Source organism: Microcaecilia unicolor, chromosome 9, assembly GCF_901765095.1.
Source record: "Microcaecilia unicolor chromosome 9, aMicUni1.1, whole genome shotgun sequence".
In the NCBI taxonomy this organism is placed as follows: Eukaryota; Metazoa; Chordata; class Amphibia; order Gymnophiona; family Siphonopidae; genus Microcaecilia; species Microcaecilia unicolor.
Window position 1 is genome coordinate 58,520,758 of NC_044039.1, and position 14,090 is coordinate 58,534,847.

The 14,090-nt window shown below is 44.6% G+C and overlaps 1 protein-coding gene across 1 annotated transcript in view; it reads left to right on the top strand.

Moving 5' to 3' along the window:
- CAPRIN2 (caprin family member 2) overlaps window positions 1-14,090 on the top strand; it is a 701,412-nt gene that overhangs the window by 136,846 nt on the left and 550,476 nt on the right. Inside the window, 1 exon segment of the mRNA XM_030214677.1 lies at window positions 13,757-13,843. Within this exon segment, the coding sequence (XP_030070537.1) occupies window positions 13,757-13,843 (87 nt within the window).

The following is a 14,090-nucleotide window of genomic DNA, read 5'->3' on the forward strand; positions in this document are numbered from 1 at the left end:
TTCCAGAGTTTTACATGTTGAGTGAAGAAAAATTTAATCCATTTTAAAAGTTACTAGCTTCATTGCGTGCTCCCTAGTCCTAATATTTTTGGAAAGAGTAAACAGATTCATGTCTACCCATTCCACTCATTTTCTAGACCTCTATCATATCTCCCCTCAGCCATCTTTTCTCCACGCTGAAGAGCCCTAGCCGCTTTAGTCTTTCTCTTGTCATCCCATCCCCTTTACCATTTGTCGCCCCTCTCTGTACCTTTTCTAATTCCACTATATCTTTTGAGATGCGCTGACCAAAATTGAATACAATATTCATGGAGCTATACGAAGACGACATCCTCATTTTTGTTTTCCATTCCTTATACCTAACTGGTATGAGTGAAGCTTGATAAAGTTTGTTCGCAGGGGCATGACTGTGTGGTTAGTAATAGTAGATGGAATGTCAGAAGGGCAGATGAAACTAGCCAATCACATAGATTGTGATTCCTAGAGTAGGCAATAGTGGGAGTGATATCTATAAAACAGTGTAGAGGTTGAATAATATGCCAATGTTTGTGTATAATGTAACTTTTTAGCTAAGGATGAAAATTGTAACGTACAGTGGAGGATGCCACATAATTTGTCACCCACCAGTGTTGTAATTTAGCATATTCAAGATCCATTAAATGGGTCTCCTAGTGCAGTGCAATGCCCACATTGTCACTGCAATATTTTAGATCTTTTAATGGATGAAGAGATGCCCCCCCCCCCAATTTACCAAGTAACTATTTTAACCATTAAGTAACCCCAGCCCATGTAGTCTCACAGCATTCAGTACAAAAAAATTACTTCTAATGAGCTGTCCCAGCCCTCAGAACTAGTTTGGACAAAGAGTGCAAAGCAAGTCTGAGGAGAGGCACTCCCAGAGCTAGAAAAGGGTGTCCCAGATCCCTACCCTACCTCACCAAATCCCAACGTAGAAATCTCACTAGTGAGACTGATCACGTAGCAACACCAATCCCCCGACACCATCACATCCATCCCACAACACGAAACCCCAGCCAAAACTAATCATTGAGCAGGAAACACATCCAAGCCCCTAATTAACATCCCTTTTGTTACATCTGTGCTCACCTCGTCCTCTGGTGGCCAGAACCGGTGACTGCTGTGGACCGTCACCCGTTCCAGATTTCAGTACAGTCTGGTCCGGATCTTCCGGGCTGCCAGACTTGCTTGCTTGGATTGAACCTGCACAGCACCCATAGCTGCCTGGTGATGCAGCTGAGCTCAGGGGCTGCTGGGCTTATTAGCCATTTTGCTCCTCTGCCTTTGCATCATCTAAGGCCCTGGTGTGTTGGTGCTTGCTGCACTTCTGCCCTGTCCAGTTTATAGTTTCTTGCCCGAATCTAGCTTAGTCTGTGTGTAGCTTTGTGTCCTGTTCTGCTTGTTTTCTGTATTGCTTGTTTCCCGGTCTTGCTCTTGTTTGTATGTCTTTGTCTAGTGCTAGGTTGGCTGTGTTTTTCCCTTGTTTCAGTGGTTGCTTGCAGCTTTCAGATCTGTCCCTTGTCTGTCTGAGAGTCCTAGTCTAGTTTTCTGCCTAGCCTCCCTGTGTGCCCTGCTGTCCCTGTATGTTCCTCTCCCCTCTGACCCTCAGTCCCTATGCTGCCTTGTTGGGATCCTGTCCCGGCCCTGTCCAGTAAGTCCTGCCGGCCACCTGAAGCCAGAAGCTCAACTTCTGGTGAAAAGCGGCCAGGTAACATAGTAACATAGTAGATGATGGCAGAAAAAGACCTGCACGGTCCATCCAGTCTTCCCAACAAGATAACTCATTTGTGCTACTTTTTGTGTATACCCTACTTTGATTTGTACCTGTGTTCTTCAGGGCACAGACTGTATAAATCTGCCCAGCACTATCCCTGCCTCCCAGCACTGGCTCTGGCACAGACTGTATAAGTCTGCCCCGCCTCCCGATCTTGACTAAGCTCCTGAGGATCCATTCATTCTACACAGGATTCCTTTATGCTTATCCCACGCATGTTTGAATTCCGTTACCGTTTTCATTTCCACCACCTCCCGCGGGAGAGCATTCCAAGCATCCACTACTCTCTCCATGAAAAAATACTTCCTAACATGAGTCTGCTCCCCTTCAATCTCATTTCATGTCCTCTCGTTCTACCACCTTCCCATCTCCAGAAAAGGTTTGTTTGCGGATTAATACCTTTCAAATATTTGAATGTCTGTATCATATCACCCGTTTCTCCTTTCCTCCAGAGTATACATGTTTAGTTCAGCAAGTCTCTCCTCATACGGCCAGGTGCACGTGAAGCCTAACTGTTCATTTAAGCTCTGCCTTGTCAGTGATGTGGGGTGGTTTTGCCTGCCGCTGCTGCTCCTCGGCAGTGGCCCAAGGGCTCACAAACCTAGTTTCCAGCTTTGAAAACGTGACACCTTTGCAGTTTATATCTATATATCTATGCAGATAACAGCATGAAATATATACAGAGAGGCATGAACGACTGTCTGTGATCTAAATGGCAGGCTCACATACCCTTAAAGACCCCATCTCTCTATGTCCCGTCAAAAATAAGTCCAGGCAGAACCAAGGAGGGGGGGGGGGGACCCTGTAAGGATACGCCCAGGCCCATAAGGCCCCAACTGAAGGCACTTTTCCTACTGATACTGTCCAGTTCAAAGTCTCAGCCAGTGTCCCTTAGCTGTAGACATCCCAATAGATCACATCTCTGACCAACCAAAGACCTAATGGGAGGAAGTGCGAGTTGTCTGAAACAAGGACAAAAAAAACAAACCAACAAAAAGAAAAACAGAAGTGGCACTTCAGGTCCATGATGTCTCATCAGTGTTCACTGGTCAACTGATGTATGCAGCCCTAAATATCTCGGCTAGTGTCCTGCTGCTGCAAATATACCAAAGGGTCCAATCTCTTGTTGGCCAGCTAAAGACCTGGCTGAAGGCATGTGAAAATAACTGTCTAGTGGACCATCACAGTCCCACAATTACTTTCCCCACATATAGATGAGCAAGTACTGTAAAAAGTAGGGTCCCATGAACAACTTAGGGTATGCAATTCTGGACACTCCGATTTCCCAATTTAATCCAATTTGGGAAAACTCTGCTTTTATTGCTGTGTTAAAGAATAGGGTCTCTGCTCCAGTGTACTCGAGCCTCCATGCGAAAAATGTTTTGCACTGCTATGTCCTACAAGGCTGAGGGTTGTTCATGAAACAAAGCTGCAACTCCAGCTCAGTTGTCCCGAAAGCATAAAACGCTGCCACCCTCAAGATAGTGCACAAGCTTCATAGAGGTAAGACCCTATCTTCTTGTGGGCAGCATTAAGCAAGCACAAGATCACGGGCTGCTAGATCCCAATTCTGGGACATGTTCCACCTGAAGGGGTATGGAGGTGGCTGGGAACTGAAACACCTTCATCAGCCAACGTATAGGCCATGTCCCCCGACCCCATGGATTCTGGGAGACTGATCAGTCATAATTTTTTTTTTTTTTCTCTGGGACCCTGTTATTGAGGTCCTCTATCTTTTACTCCACAGCCACAATCTTAGTTTGGGTATCGACACTCCCTGTACCCTATCCTCCAAGTCACTTGTGTGTTAGAATGCAACAGATTTGCGGTTAGTCATCCAACTTCCTGTTCCAATTTAGTCTCAATGGGCTGCAGTTTTCTCACCAACATAGCCTCCAGCTCTGCCAGTACCTCCATGCTAATCTCTTCAGACTACATGGAGCTCACCGCTGGTGTGAAGAGACTAGCAGATGTTACTATTTTGGATTCCAGCAGGCATCTGTGTTCCTTTTGTGAACAGATTTATCCACTATGCAGATACCAAAAAACAAGTCCTGCGTATCACAAATACCAGACTCTGGTCCATGCCAAAATGCTAACCACGGAACCATACTACTCAATCCAACTAGGATACATCAATGCAAGATCAGCAGTAAGCAATTCAGTAGATATACTAGACTGGTTTACCACAGACAACTTAGACCTTCTATTTATCACACAAACCTGGTTCCACAGCCCTACAGACCCCGTCATCTTAGAAACATGCCCACCAGAATACAAAATCACCCACTGGACAAGAAATGGAAAAAAAAGAGGCGGCGGAATAGCTATTATCTACAAACCCGAATTCACCATCACAATCACGGGTGAATCTACCTCGCCACAACTTGAAATTGCATCGACAAGAATTAATCATCCAAACCTAATAGGACACCTTAACACAATCCTATTCTACAGGCCACCAGGAAAATGGCAAGACTCCCAAGTACAACTCATGGATTTCATCTCGAACTCCTGCGTGTCTGCCTCAAACATCCTCATATTAGGAGACATCAACCTACACCTAGAAGATGACACCTCACCAAGCACACGAGAATGCAAAGAATTCCTAAAACTCTGGGATCTGCAAGTACCCAACACGCAACCAATACACAAAAAAGGGGACACACTTGATATCATAACAAACAAATTCGAACCGGATTCAACTATCATACTCAGTGACACAAGATGGACACCTACACTATGGTCAGACCACCATAAAGCAAATGTCTCTCTGCTGGCGAAAAACACACACAAACACAATCAATAAAAAGGAGCGAACAACATACACAACGAGAGGAAAAATAGACCCCACAATATTCCGGCAACAGATCTACCAGAACGAATGGCCAACAAACGCTGACACCATCCAATTCTTCCAAGAATGGGACGATCTATGTACAACAACATTAGACAAAATCGCCCCAATCCAAACCAGAACATCACACAGGAAAAAAACAAATCCATGGTTCACCGAAGAGCTGAAAAAACTTAAAACACAAGTCAGGAAACTAGAACGAGAATGGAACAAAAAGAAAGACGAACAAACATTGAACGCATGGAAATTACTTCGGAGAAAATACAAATACACCATAAAACAGATCAAAAGATTACATTACAAAACATTAATAGGACCAAACTACAAAGACCCACATATACTCTTCAACCTTGTGAACAAACTGATAGACACCACACCAGTTGCAAAGATGTACCAGATGTGGACAACCTTGCAAAATACTTCAAGGAGAAAATTATACAACTACGACTCAAAATACCTGCTAGCCCTATTGAGTACACCACAATTTTAGATTGTCTAGACCCAGAAGAAGGAGCATACCCTGCAGACAGAACATGGACTGAATTCGAAATACTATCAGAAGACCTCATCTCTGAAACTCTCAAAAGATATGCCAAATCCCACTGCAAACTAGACACGTGCCCAAACAACCTCATGAAATCTGCTCCTCAACAATTGATAGACCTAACGAGCCATGTGAACTTCATGCTACAAAATGGACTCTTCCCAAAAGAAAAAGGAAAATTCTTACTCACCCCAATTCTTAAAGACACAAAAAAGCACAAGTGAAATAACCAACTGCAGGCCTGTAGCATCTATACCACTAACAACCAAAATAACCGAAGGACTGGTAACCAAACAACTCACAAACTATCTAAATAAATACTCAATACTGCATGATGCCCAATCAGGATTCCGGTCGAATCATAGCACAGAAACAGTATTAGTCACCCTTATGACTAGATTTAAACAAATAATTGCAACGGGCAACAATATTATACTCCTACAATTTGACATGTCAAGTGCCTTCGATATGGTTGACCATGGAATCCTATTACACATACTCGAATACTTTGGTTTTGGAGGAAATGTCCTGAATTGGTTCGAAGGGTTCCTAACCCAACGTTCGTATCAAGTCACATCAAATTCGACCACATCCAAGTCATGGACACCTGAATGTGGAGTACCACAAGGATCACCCCTCTCACCAACCATTTTCAACTTAATGATGATCCCTTAGGAGTTTTGCCAATCAAACCATAACCTCAACCCATATATATATATATATATATGCTGATGATGTGACAATATACATCCCCTTCAAACAAGACATTAACGAAATCTTCAACAAAATCAAATCAAAGCCTACACATCATGAACACATGGGCAGATGCATTTCATCTGAAATTAAATGCAGAAAAAACTCAATGCCTGATTCTCACCTCCCAATACAACACAAAAGAATTCACAGCCATAAACACACCAAACCTGAACCTTCACATCTCAAACGCTAAAAATCCTTGGAATCACTATCGACCGCCACCTAACGCTTGAAACTCACGCTAACACAACAAAAAAGATGTTTTACAGCATGTGGAAACTGAAAAGGATAAGACCATACTTCCCAAGATCCGTCTTTCGCAGCCTAGTGCAATCCCTCGTGCTCAGCCAGTTGGATTACTGCAACTCACTATACGCAGGTTGCAAAGAACAAATACTGAGGAAACTTCAAACAGCCCAGAATACAGCAGCCAGACTCATCTTTGGAAAGCCAAAATATGAAAGTGCAAAACCATTACGAGAGAAACTGCACTGGCTCCCACTCAAGGAACGCGTCACTTTTAAAATATGCACATTAGTCCACAAAATCATTCACGGCGAAGCCCCAGCCTACATGTACGAGTAGATAGACTTACCACCCAGAAACGCCAAAAGATCATCCCAAACCTTCCTTAACCTCCACTTCCCCAATTGCAAGGGCGTGAAATACAAAGTGCTACATGCGTCAACTTTTTCTCACATGAGCACGCAGTTTTGGAATACATTGCCGCGCAACTTAAGAACAATCAACGAGCAAGCTTCCTTTCGCAGATTATTGAAGACCCATCTTTTCGAAAAAATTTACGGAAAGAAACAAAACACACAAAGTCCACACTTAATGTTCACTAATGCATCATACATTCACCTCTGAACTCTCATCCTGTAATATCACATCTCTCATACCTTGACTCACAGAAAGATATATACCATATGTCCTGCCTTTTTATCGCCCTCTAAGTGCCCATTGTTTCCTTCCAAAGTTTCAATGTTTATGTTCCATTGTTACATTCCCTAACGACACCTCCAATTGTTTTGCATAACTCTGTACAATGTAATCCATAACCAATCTGTAACAAATTGTATTTCCAACATTTAACTCGTATTGTAAGCCACACTGAACCCGCAAAAAGGTGGGAAAATGTGGGATACAAATGCAATAAATAAAATAAATAAAAATAAGCTGGTAGGAGGGCTGGGGTGAAGGCAGGAGAAGAGCATATCAGCATCTTTCCTGCAGCATGGTGTCTCATGATCTCAAGCAAAATAGCTTTACTAGTTAATATTATGGTGCAGTTAAAAACCCAGAATATAGGGATACATACAGAACATGCATTAATATAATTTTTATAAAATGAAGGTCAGATAATATAGAAATGTTCGCTTGTGGCTGTAACCAGGAAACTTTGCCAAGCAATCTGAAGAATATTTCAAATAAGTGATATGTACTGCCTGCAATAACTCTAGATGTCAGAATAGACAATGGCACCTTATATATTTAAGCCGAAACCAAAAGCATTGGTTATACCATGTTTTTAGGCTGCTTGTATCTCCTCCCAAATTAGCATAAACCAGCCATTTTCTATTGGAAGGAGTAAAAGAAACCAATACTAAGGGCATATGAGAGAGTATATTTTATTCACTTATCAAGTATATTAATACAATTCATAGTTTCTCGTGGGGGGGAGGGGGCGCAGGGGATCCAAACATGTAGTCTACCTCTGCTTCTTCCCCCAACATAATGCTCTGATATAGCTGTTTTTATACCTTTTAAGGCTTTAGCACTTATCTTCCTGAGAAATCATTGTCTTCTATTCACACCATCTATCCCACGTCACTAAATCTCGCATTATTCTGTTCATCCATAATTTCACCTTTCCCAGGCCCGTTTGCATATAGGAATGTCTTATCAGATCATAAAGTTCCTGGGCCTCATGATTTATGGCCTTTGCCCCTTTTGACGCTGCTCTAGGGTGGACAACTAAGTTTATAGTGTTTACTTAGGTGCTAGCAGACCATGAGCTCTGATTCAGTAAAGAGGTCAACTAAGACACTCACTTAGGCCTGCCAGCCTATATGCCCTGTTGAGCCTTACCTTTTACAGGTCTTAATCATGGTTCGTATTTCATAGTTCATAACTAGCACTATAGAAATTAGTAGTAATAGTAGTACCCATAATATAAAACCAACATTTCCCAAACTGGTGCGCAGACAGGAGTTCATGCCAAATGGCACTGGAACAAGTGTTGGCAGCCAGGGAGCGTAGCTGCCCCCCCCCCCCCCAAGCAATAATCCCCACTACCCTAGTTTGTAGTGGCACCGATGTGAGCTACACGTGGCTGGGTCAAGCTCAGATGTGATGATCAGAGCCTGTCTAGCGCTTAAAACAGCAATCCTGATTCGGAAATGAAGCCTCACTCAGTTCCCAATCAGGATTGCCCTTTTAGGAGCCAAACAGGCTCTGGCTTTACAAGCATGATTCTGAGGAAGGCAGCTGATGCAGTAAAAGTAGATGAGGGAAGCCTGCAGGGATGGCTCAGGCTTGAATCTGTCGGTGATGGCTTGCAGATTGACTGGGGAGGGAGAGAGGAGCAGATGCCAGCTGGTGGGGGGGAGGGCGAGGAGAAGAGGAACAGATGCCAGCCAGGGGGAGAACAGAGGAACAGATGCTGGAGGTGGGGGAGAGGAGTGGATGCTGAGCACTTGAGATGCCAGTGGAAGAATAAAACAGCAAGTAATGTTGAACCTATCCAGTCTTTTCCTTTGAGTGTCACATGTATGATTATCTCCCATTTGGTGAGATGTCATATGTGTGCTCGATGCAAAGAGCTCCTAGCTCTCGGAGAACGAGTCTGTTCTCTTGAGGCTAGAGTAGCAGACTTGGAGGAGCTAAGGGAGACAACAGAGGGACGTTGTAGAGAAGCCCCACCTCCAATTTGGCAGCCCCTGTGCTGCCTTGGAGGGGAGAGGCCTTCTAAAAGGAGAGCATCACCCTGGTGCAGCTGGAAGTAATCCTGTAGACAGGACCAGCACACCAGGGAATGCAATATAATCTCAAACTGAGGATGTGTCTCCAGGAGCTACTGCCCAGGTGGGAAGAAAATTGGTATGTTGAGGAGGACCTCAAATCAAATAGATTGAAACATCTGCAGGAAACAAAACACATCTTGGAATCCCTATGGATTGAATTTCTATGTGTAAAGGGGAAAAGGATAGTGATAGGAGTGCACTACCATCCACTTGGCCAGGATGAGCAGACAGATGTAGAAATGCTATTGGAAATTAGGGAGGCTAACACACACTGGGCAACACAATAATAATGGGTGATTTCAATTACCCTGATATTGACTGGGTAAACGTAACAGGGCATGCTAGGGAGGTAAAATTCCTTAACAAAATCAAGCACTGCTTTCTGGAGCAGCTGGTACAGGAGCCGACGAGAGAAGGAAAAATTCTAGACCAAGTCCTTAATGGAACGCATGGTCTGGTGTGGGAGGTAATGGTGCTGGGGCCGCTTGATAACAGTGATTATAATATGATCAGATTTCAGTTCACGGCTGTCTTCCGACAAGCTCTCCTAGAAACTGGCCAGTGCCCTAGCAACTATGGGACCTATTCGTTCCTTATAGGCATAGCAACGACCGCCTTCCAACATGGTCTCCCCCCCTCCCCCCCCATGCCATACAGCACCTGGGAAGCTGGCGGTCCTCTGCATACCAAACGTACATCAGGCCACAGCATTAAACTAACCATTCCCTTCCCTTGCAGGTCTACAGTCGCGGACAGCTACAGTGTGGATAATTGGCCACTCATACATCGCCCATGCCTGCAAGCGCTTGACGTCCCAGTGACCAGGTTTGCACCTTGGCCTAGATGCTAAAGGTGTAGCGCTGACATGGATTGGCATCCCCGGTATGAGATGGCACCAGTTCCTGCCCGCTGTCCGCCGCCAGATGTCCTGCTCATTCACCTGGGTGGCAATGACATTGCACACACCTCATGCCGCCACCTCATTGCCATGGCCAAGCAGGATCTCCTGCAACTGTCAACCTCTTTAAAAGACACCACTATCCTCTGGTTGGATATCATCCCGCGCTGGCATGGATTCGCTTCCAGACTGTGGTCCAGGGGTGTCACTAAGGTCAAGCGACAGCTTGGCATGTGGGTGCAGAACCCCAGCGGCGAGAAAATCTGGCACCGTTGGGCTTCCCCGCTCACCCCAGAGCTCTTCCACCCAGACGCTATCCATTTCTCGGAGGTGGCGGACTTCCTCCTCAATGACTTCCAGGAGGCACTAGAGCAACACTCTTGAAGGGGGAGCAAGGGGAGGACCCGGGGACCCTAATCCTCAGGCCCCCCCCAGGTTGTGGCGGAGGCACCCGAGCCTGGGAACTCTGGGATGTGTTGGAACAACAGCCTAAAGGAAGATTGCCCGATTCAGGCAAAGGGCTGGCTCGCAGTGCTTGCAGACCAATCACCTTGCTGGTTTAGGCATGGCAGGTGGGGCTCTGGTCCTTGGGGGGCTGCCCCAGGCAGATGGAGGCTGGGCCACGCTGGGGGCGGAGTAAGGCTGGCCGCAGCATGGGCTGGGATGCTTGCTCTCTAGCTGGATAAGTTATGGCAGGGAACGTAAGCATCCGCAATGGCAAACACAAGGCTCGGGTGCTTCCTAGGGATTGTTTAATGTCTTTTCAATAAAAGCTGTGGCCACTTATTCCTAAAACCTGTCTCATGTTTGGTCTGTGAGTGCGCTAGGGGCAAAGCGAGGGCGGGAACGAGAGGGAGTGCAGCCTGCCTATGTTATAGAAACTGGAGTGCTGACATTTGTAAGTATCTCATAGCCTCCTGATTCTCCTGTTAGGTCTACTCTTTCACAGTGAGGAGAAAGCTGATTAACCTGTTTTTTGCTCAGTGTTCCAAAGCTGTGTTAAAAATCTAGGGTGAAAATTTGAGCAAAAATAGGTTGTTAAACTGGCAAAACAGAATGGGATTTAGAGGGCAATTTAAGACCTGGAAGCTCTTCTAATGGCTTGCAAGCTTGTGGCAGCAGGACTGCAGCTGATAAATTACATTATACAAAAGAAAATAATCCATAACAAAATGTTCAATTGGTTATTCCAAGCTTTCATGTTACTAAGGGTTCAGGTCCTATTAAGTTTGTAGATACAGCAGACTTGGTGTAAGTACAGAAAATCTCACTGGTATCTTATTTATAACTGCACCTAGCAATCTGCTCTAAGTCACTGAATATTTTGGCAACATTCCTAAAAGAATGAACCATGTATGCTGGTTCACACCTCACTAGTTAGAGCTTTACAGGTCTTTATAGAAAACTAGTAAAAAAGGCCCGTTTCCGAAACCAATGAAACGGGTGCTAGCATGTGGCTTTTTTTGTGTGTCAGAGTTATTTTGTGTGTGAGGGTGCGGTGTGTGTGCAGGTTATGTGTCTTTTTTTTTTTTTTTTTTGCTTGGGGGTTGTGGGATGTGCTGTGCTGGCAAAGTGGGTTGGATTGGTGTGTGGCTTTGAGGGTGTGTTTCTGTTGTATTGTGTGTGTGGTTTTGTCTGTCATGGAGGTTTGTGGAGGGGGGTCTTTCTGTTGGTGAAATGTAAATGTGGTTGTAGGGGGGTCAGCCTTTGCTGAGTGGTGGTTTTTTTTTTTTTTGTGTTGTGCTGAGGCAGCAGTGTTTTAGATGGGCGGAAGGTAGAGGAGCACGTTCTTTGTCTGTTGGTATTTTTTTGCCGTTTCAGGGCTGCTGTAGGGGAACGCTGGAAGAGAAATGTGCTGTTGGAAGCAGCAAATAAAAAAGGTGGGAATATAAGCCTGGCTATCCAAAGAATGGAACCAAATAATGTTTAAAAAAACGAAGTTTAATAATTTCCAAGTAAATAATGATGTAACAATGCATTCGAGTCATTTCTTATGCATTGTTACATCATTATTTACTTGGAAATTATTAAACTTCGTTTTTTTAAACATTATTTGGTTCCATTCTTTGGATAGCCAGGCTTATATTCCCACCTTTTTTATTTGTTATTTCACGCATCGTGGGATCTATTGAGTTCTCCACTTTTTTTGTGGATTCTCTTTAGACTGTTGGAAGCAGCGCCATCTTTTTCCATTGGGCTGGGGTTCTGGGCATCCTGGAGGTGGGTGACTGCTTGCCTGAGGATGGGGATGGTTGTTTTAAGTTGGCGGAAGGGAGAAGAGCACGGTCTCGGGCCGTCTAGGGGTGATCCGGTATGTTTGGTCCATTTCAGGCCGGCTGCAGGGGAATGCTGGAACATTTTTGCGCAGCAGGAATCGGCGCCGTCTTTTTCCGGGTGCTCGGGGAATCCCCGATGTGGGAGACAGCTTGCCTGGGGATGGTTGGGCACGTCCTTGGCCGCTTCGGCAAAAGGGGAAGAGGAAGGGGGTGGGGAGTTACCTGCAGCCGCCTGAGAAACCATGTATTCTTTGTTTTGTATTAGTTTGGATGACTTTCGAATGATGGAGGTGGTGCGTTGGTGTGCGGTTGTTTCGTTAGTTTGGCAGCCAGTCTCCAGCGATTCCTAGGCAGGGAAGGAGTACTCCTCCCCCTTCCTTGGTCGCTGTTTGCTGCTGGCTGGGTCGCGGGTAATCCTTCCAGCTGGGCCGCAGCTTGTCCTATTCGCCCACGTCCCAGATGGTGACGGGCATGTTGTTTTCCGGCTCCTCCGACTCCATGTCAAGCGATCCCAAATATAGTCTTTGCTATAGGCCCTCTGGCACTCTTCAGTACTGGCATTAGGCATTTAAACATTTATCTTCCCCCCCCCCCCCCCCTGTCTATTTTTGCACATAACCACAGCAGGAATATTCTTCTTTCGTTCCAGCGGTGGTTCTGTGCTCTCCGTGCTGCACAGATAATGAGCCATTCTGCTCGGGAATGCTCCTCCCTTATTGTCATGTAGTTTCCTCTGATTGGTCCGTCTTACGTTGCCGAGTGGTGTTGTGATGGTCCTTTGTGTTTCAGAATGTTGAGGGTGTTTTTTCTGATTGGTCCGTAATGCGAGGGCGGGGCAGAGAGACATGGTCAGTGTTGTGACTTCACCACCATGAATCCATGAACCCTTCAGGGAGTGACTGAGTGACTTCAGAACGTTGTCTTCAGAACATTGAGGGTGAGTTTTATTATAGTAGATGTGTAGTGGTCTAGTCTTGCCAACAAATGGGGATTTCTGCAGGCTAGGGATTTTCCTAGCCGATACTCATTTGCCCTCCTCCACCCCTATTCCTCTTTACCCTGTAATTCCCTTGCCCATAATGTCTTGTCTGTCTGTTTTACCTAGATTGTAAGCTCTTTGAGCAGGGACTGTCTCTCTGTCAAATATTCAGCGCTGCGTGTGGTAGCGCTATATAAATGCTGGTGTTAGTAGTAGTAGGTGTGAAGGTCTATGGATCATGATTCTATAGATCACATCTGTTTTGGGATTCCAATTTTCAGAGCTTACGGTTTAAGGTTTTAAAGGATGTGCCTTGGTAATTTAGAAGCTAGCATGAAGTATTCAGAAAGTTACACCAGTTCTAATTCTGGGACTGCACCCATTTTTTTTTTAATTTTTATAAATCCTAGTTTTCTCAACTTAATTGTACAGTCCTTACCCTATTAAACATGAAAATTGAAGAAAAGGCTGAAGTATTGGGTAGGAATATTAGACTTTGCTTTTAAGATAAAATTGGTATGAAGCCAAACTCTTGTGAATGAGTTTGAATATTTTACTTTGGGTTAATAAATAACATAGTAACTTAGGTTTGGGTTCTAGTAAATCTTTCACCTTGGCCTATTTGCAGGAGGCAGTGGAAAAATATGATGAAGTGGTACATAATTTGGAGTTTGCCAAGGAACTTCAGAAAACATTTTCTGCACTTGGCCAAGAGGTAAGTTTGGATTTTACACCCCACTATTGTCCGAATAGTAAGGGGAAAGGAAACCTGGTTACACTTTTTTTTTTTTTTCTAGCCAGAAATAGTGGACAGTTCATCTTTTGCTTATAGCTTAAGAACTGCTTCAGACTAGGTGATTAGGGAAAGTTGTGTTTCCAAAAGGATAAGGTCATGGATTTGATACTGCCTTTCAGTGGTACAATAAAAGCAGTTTAGATATTGCAGGTACTTCCTCTGTCCC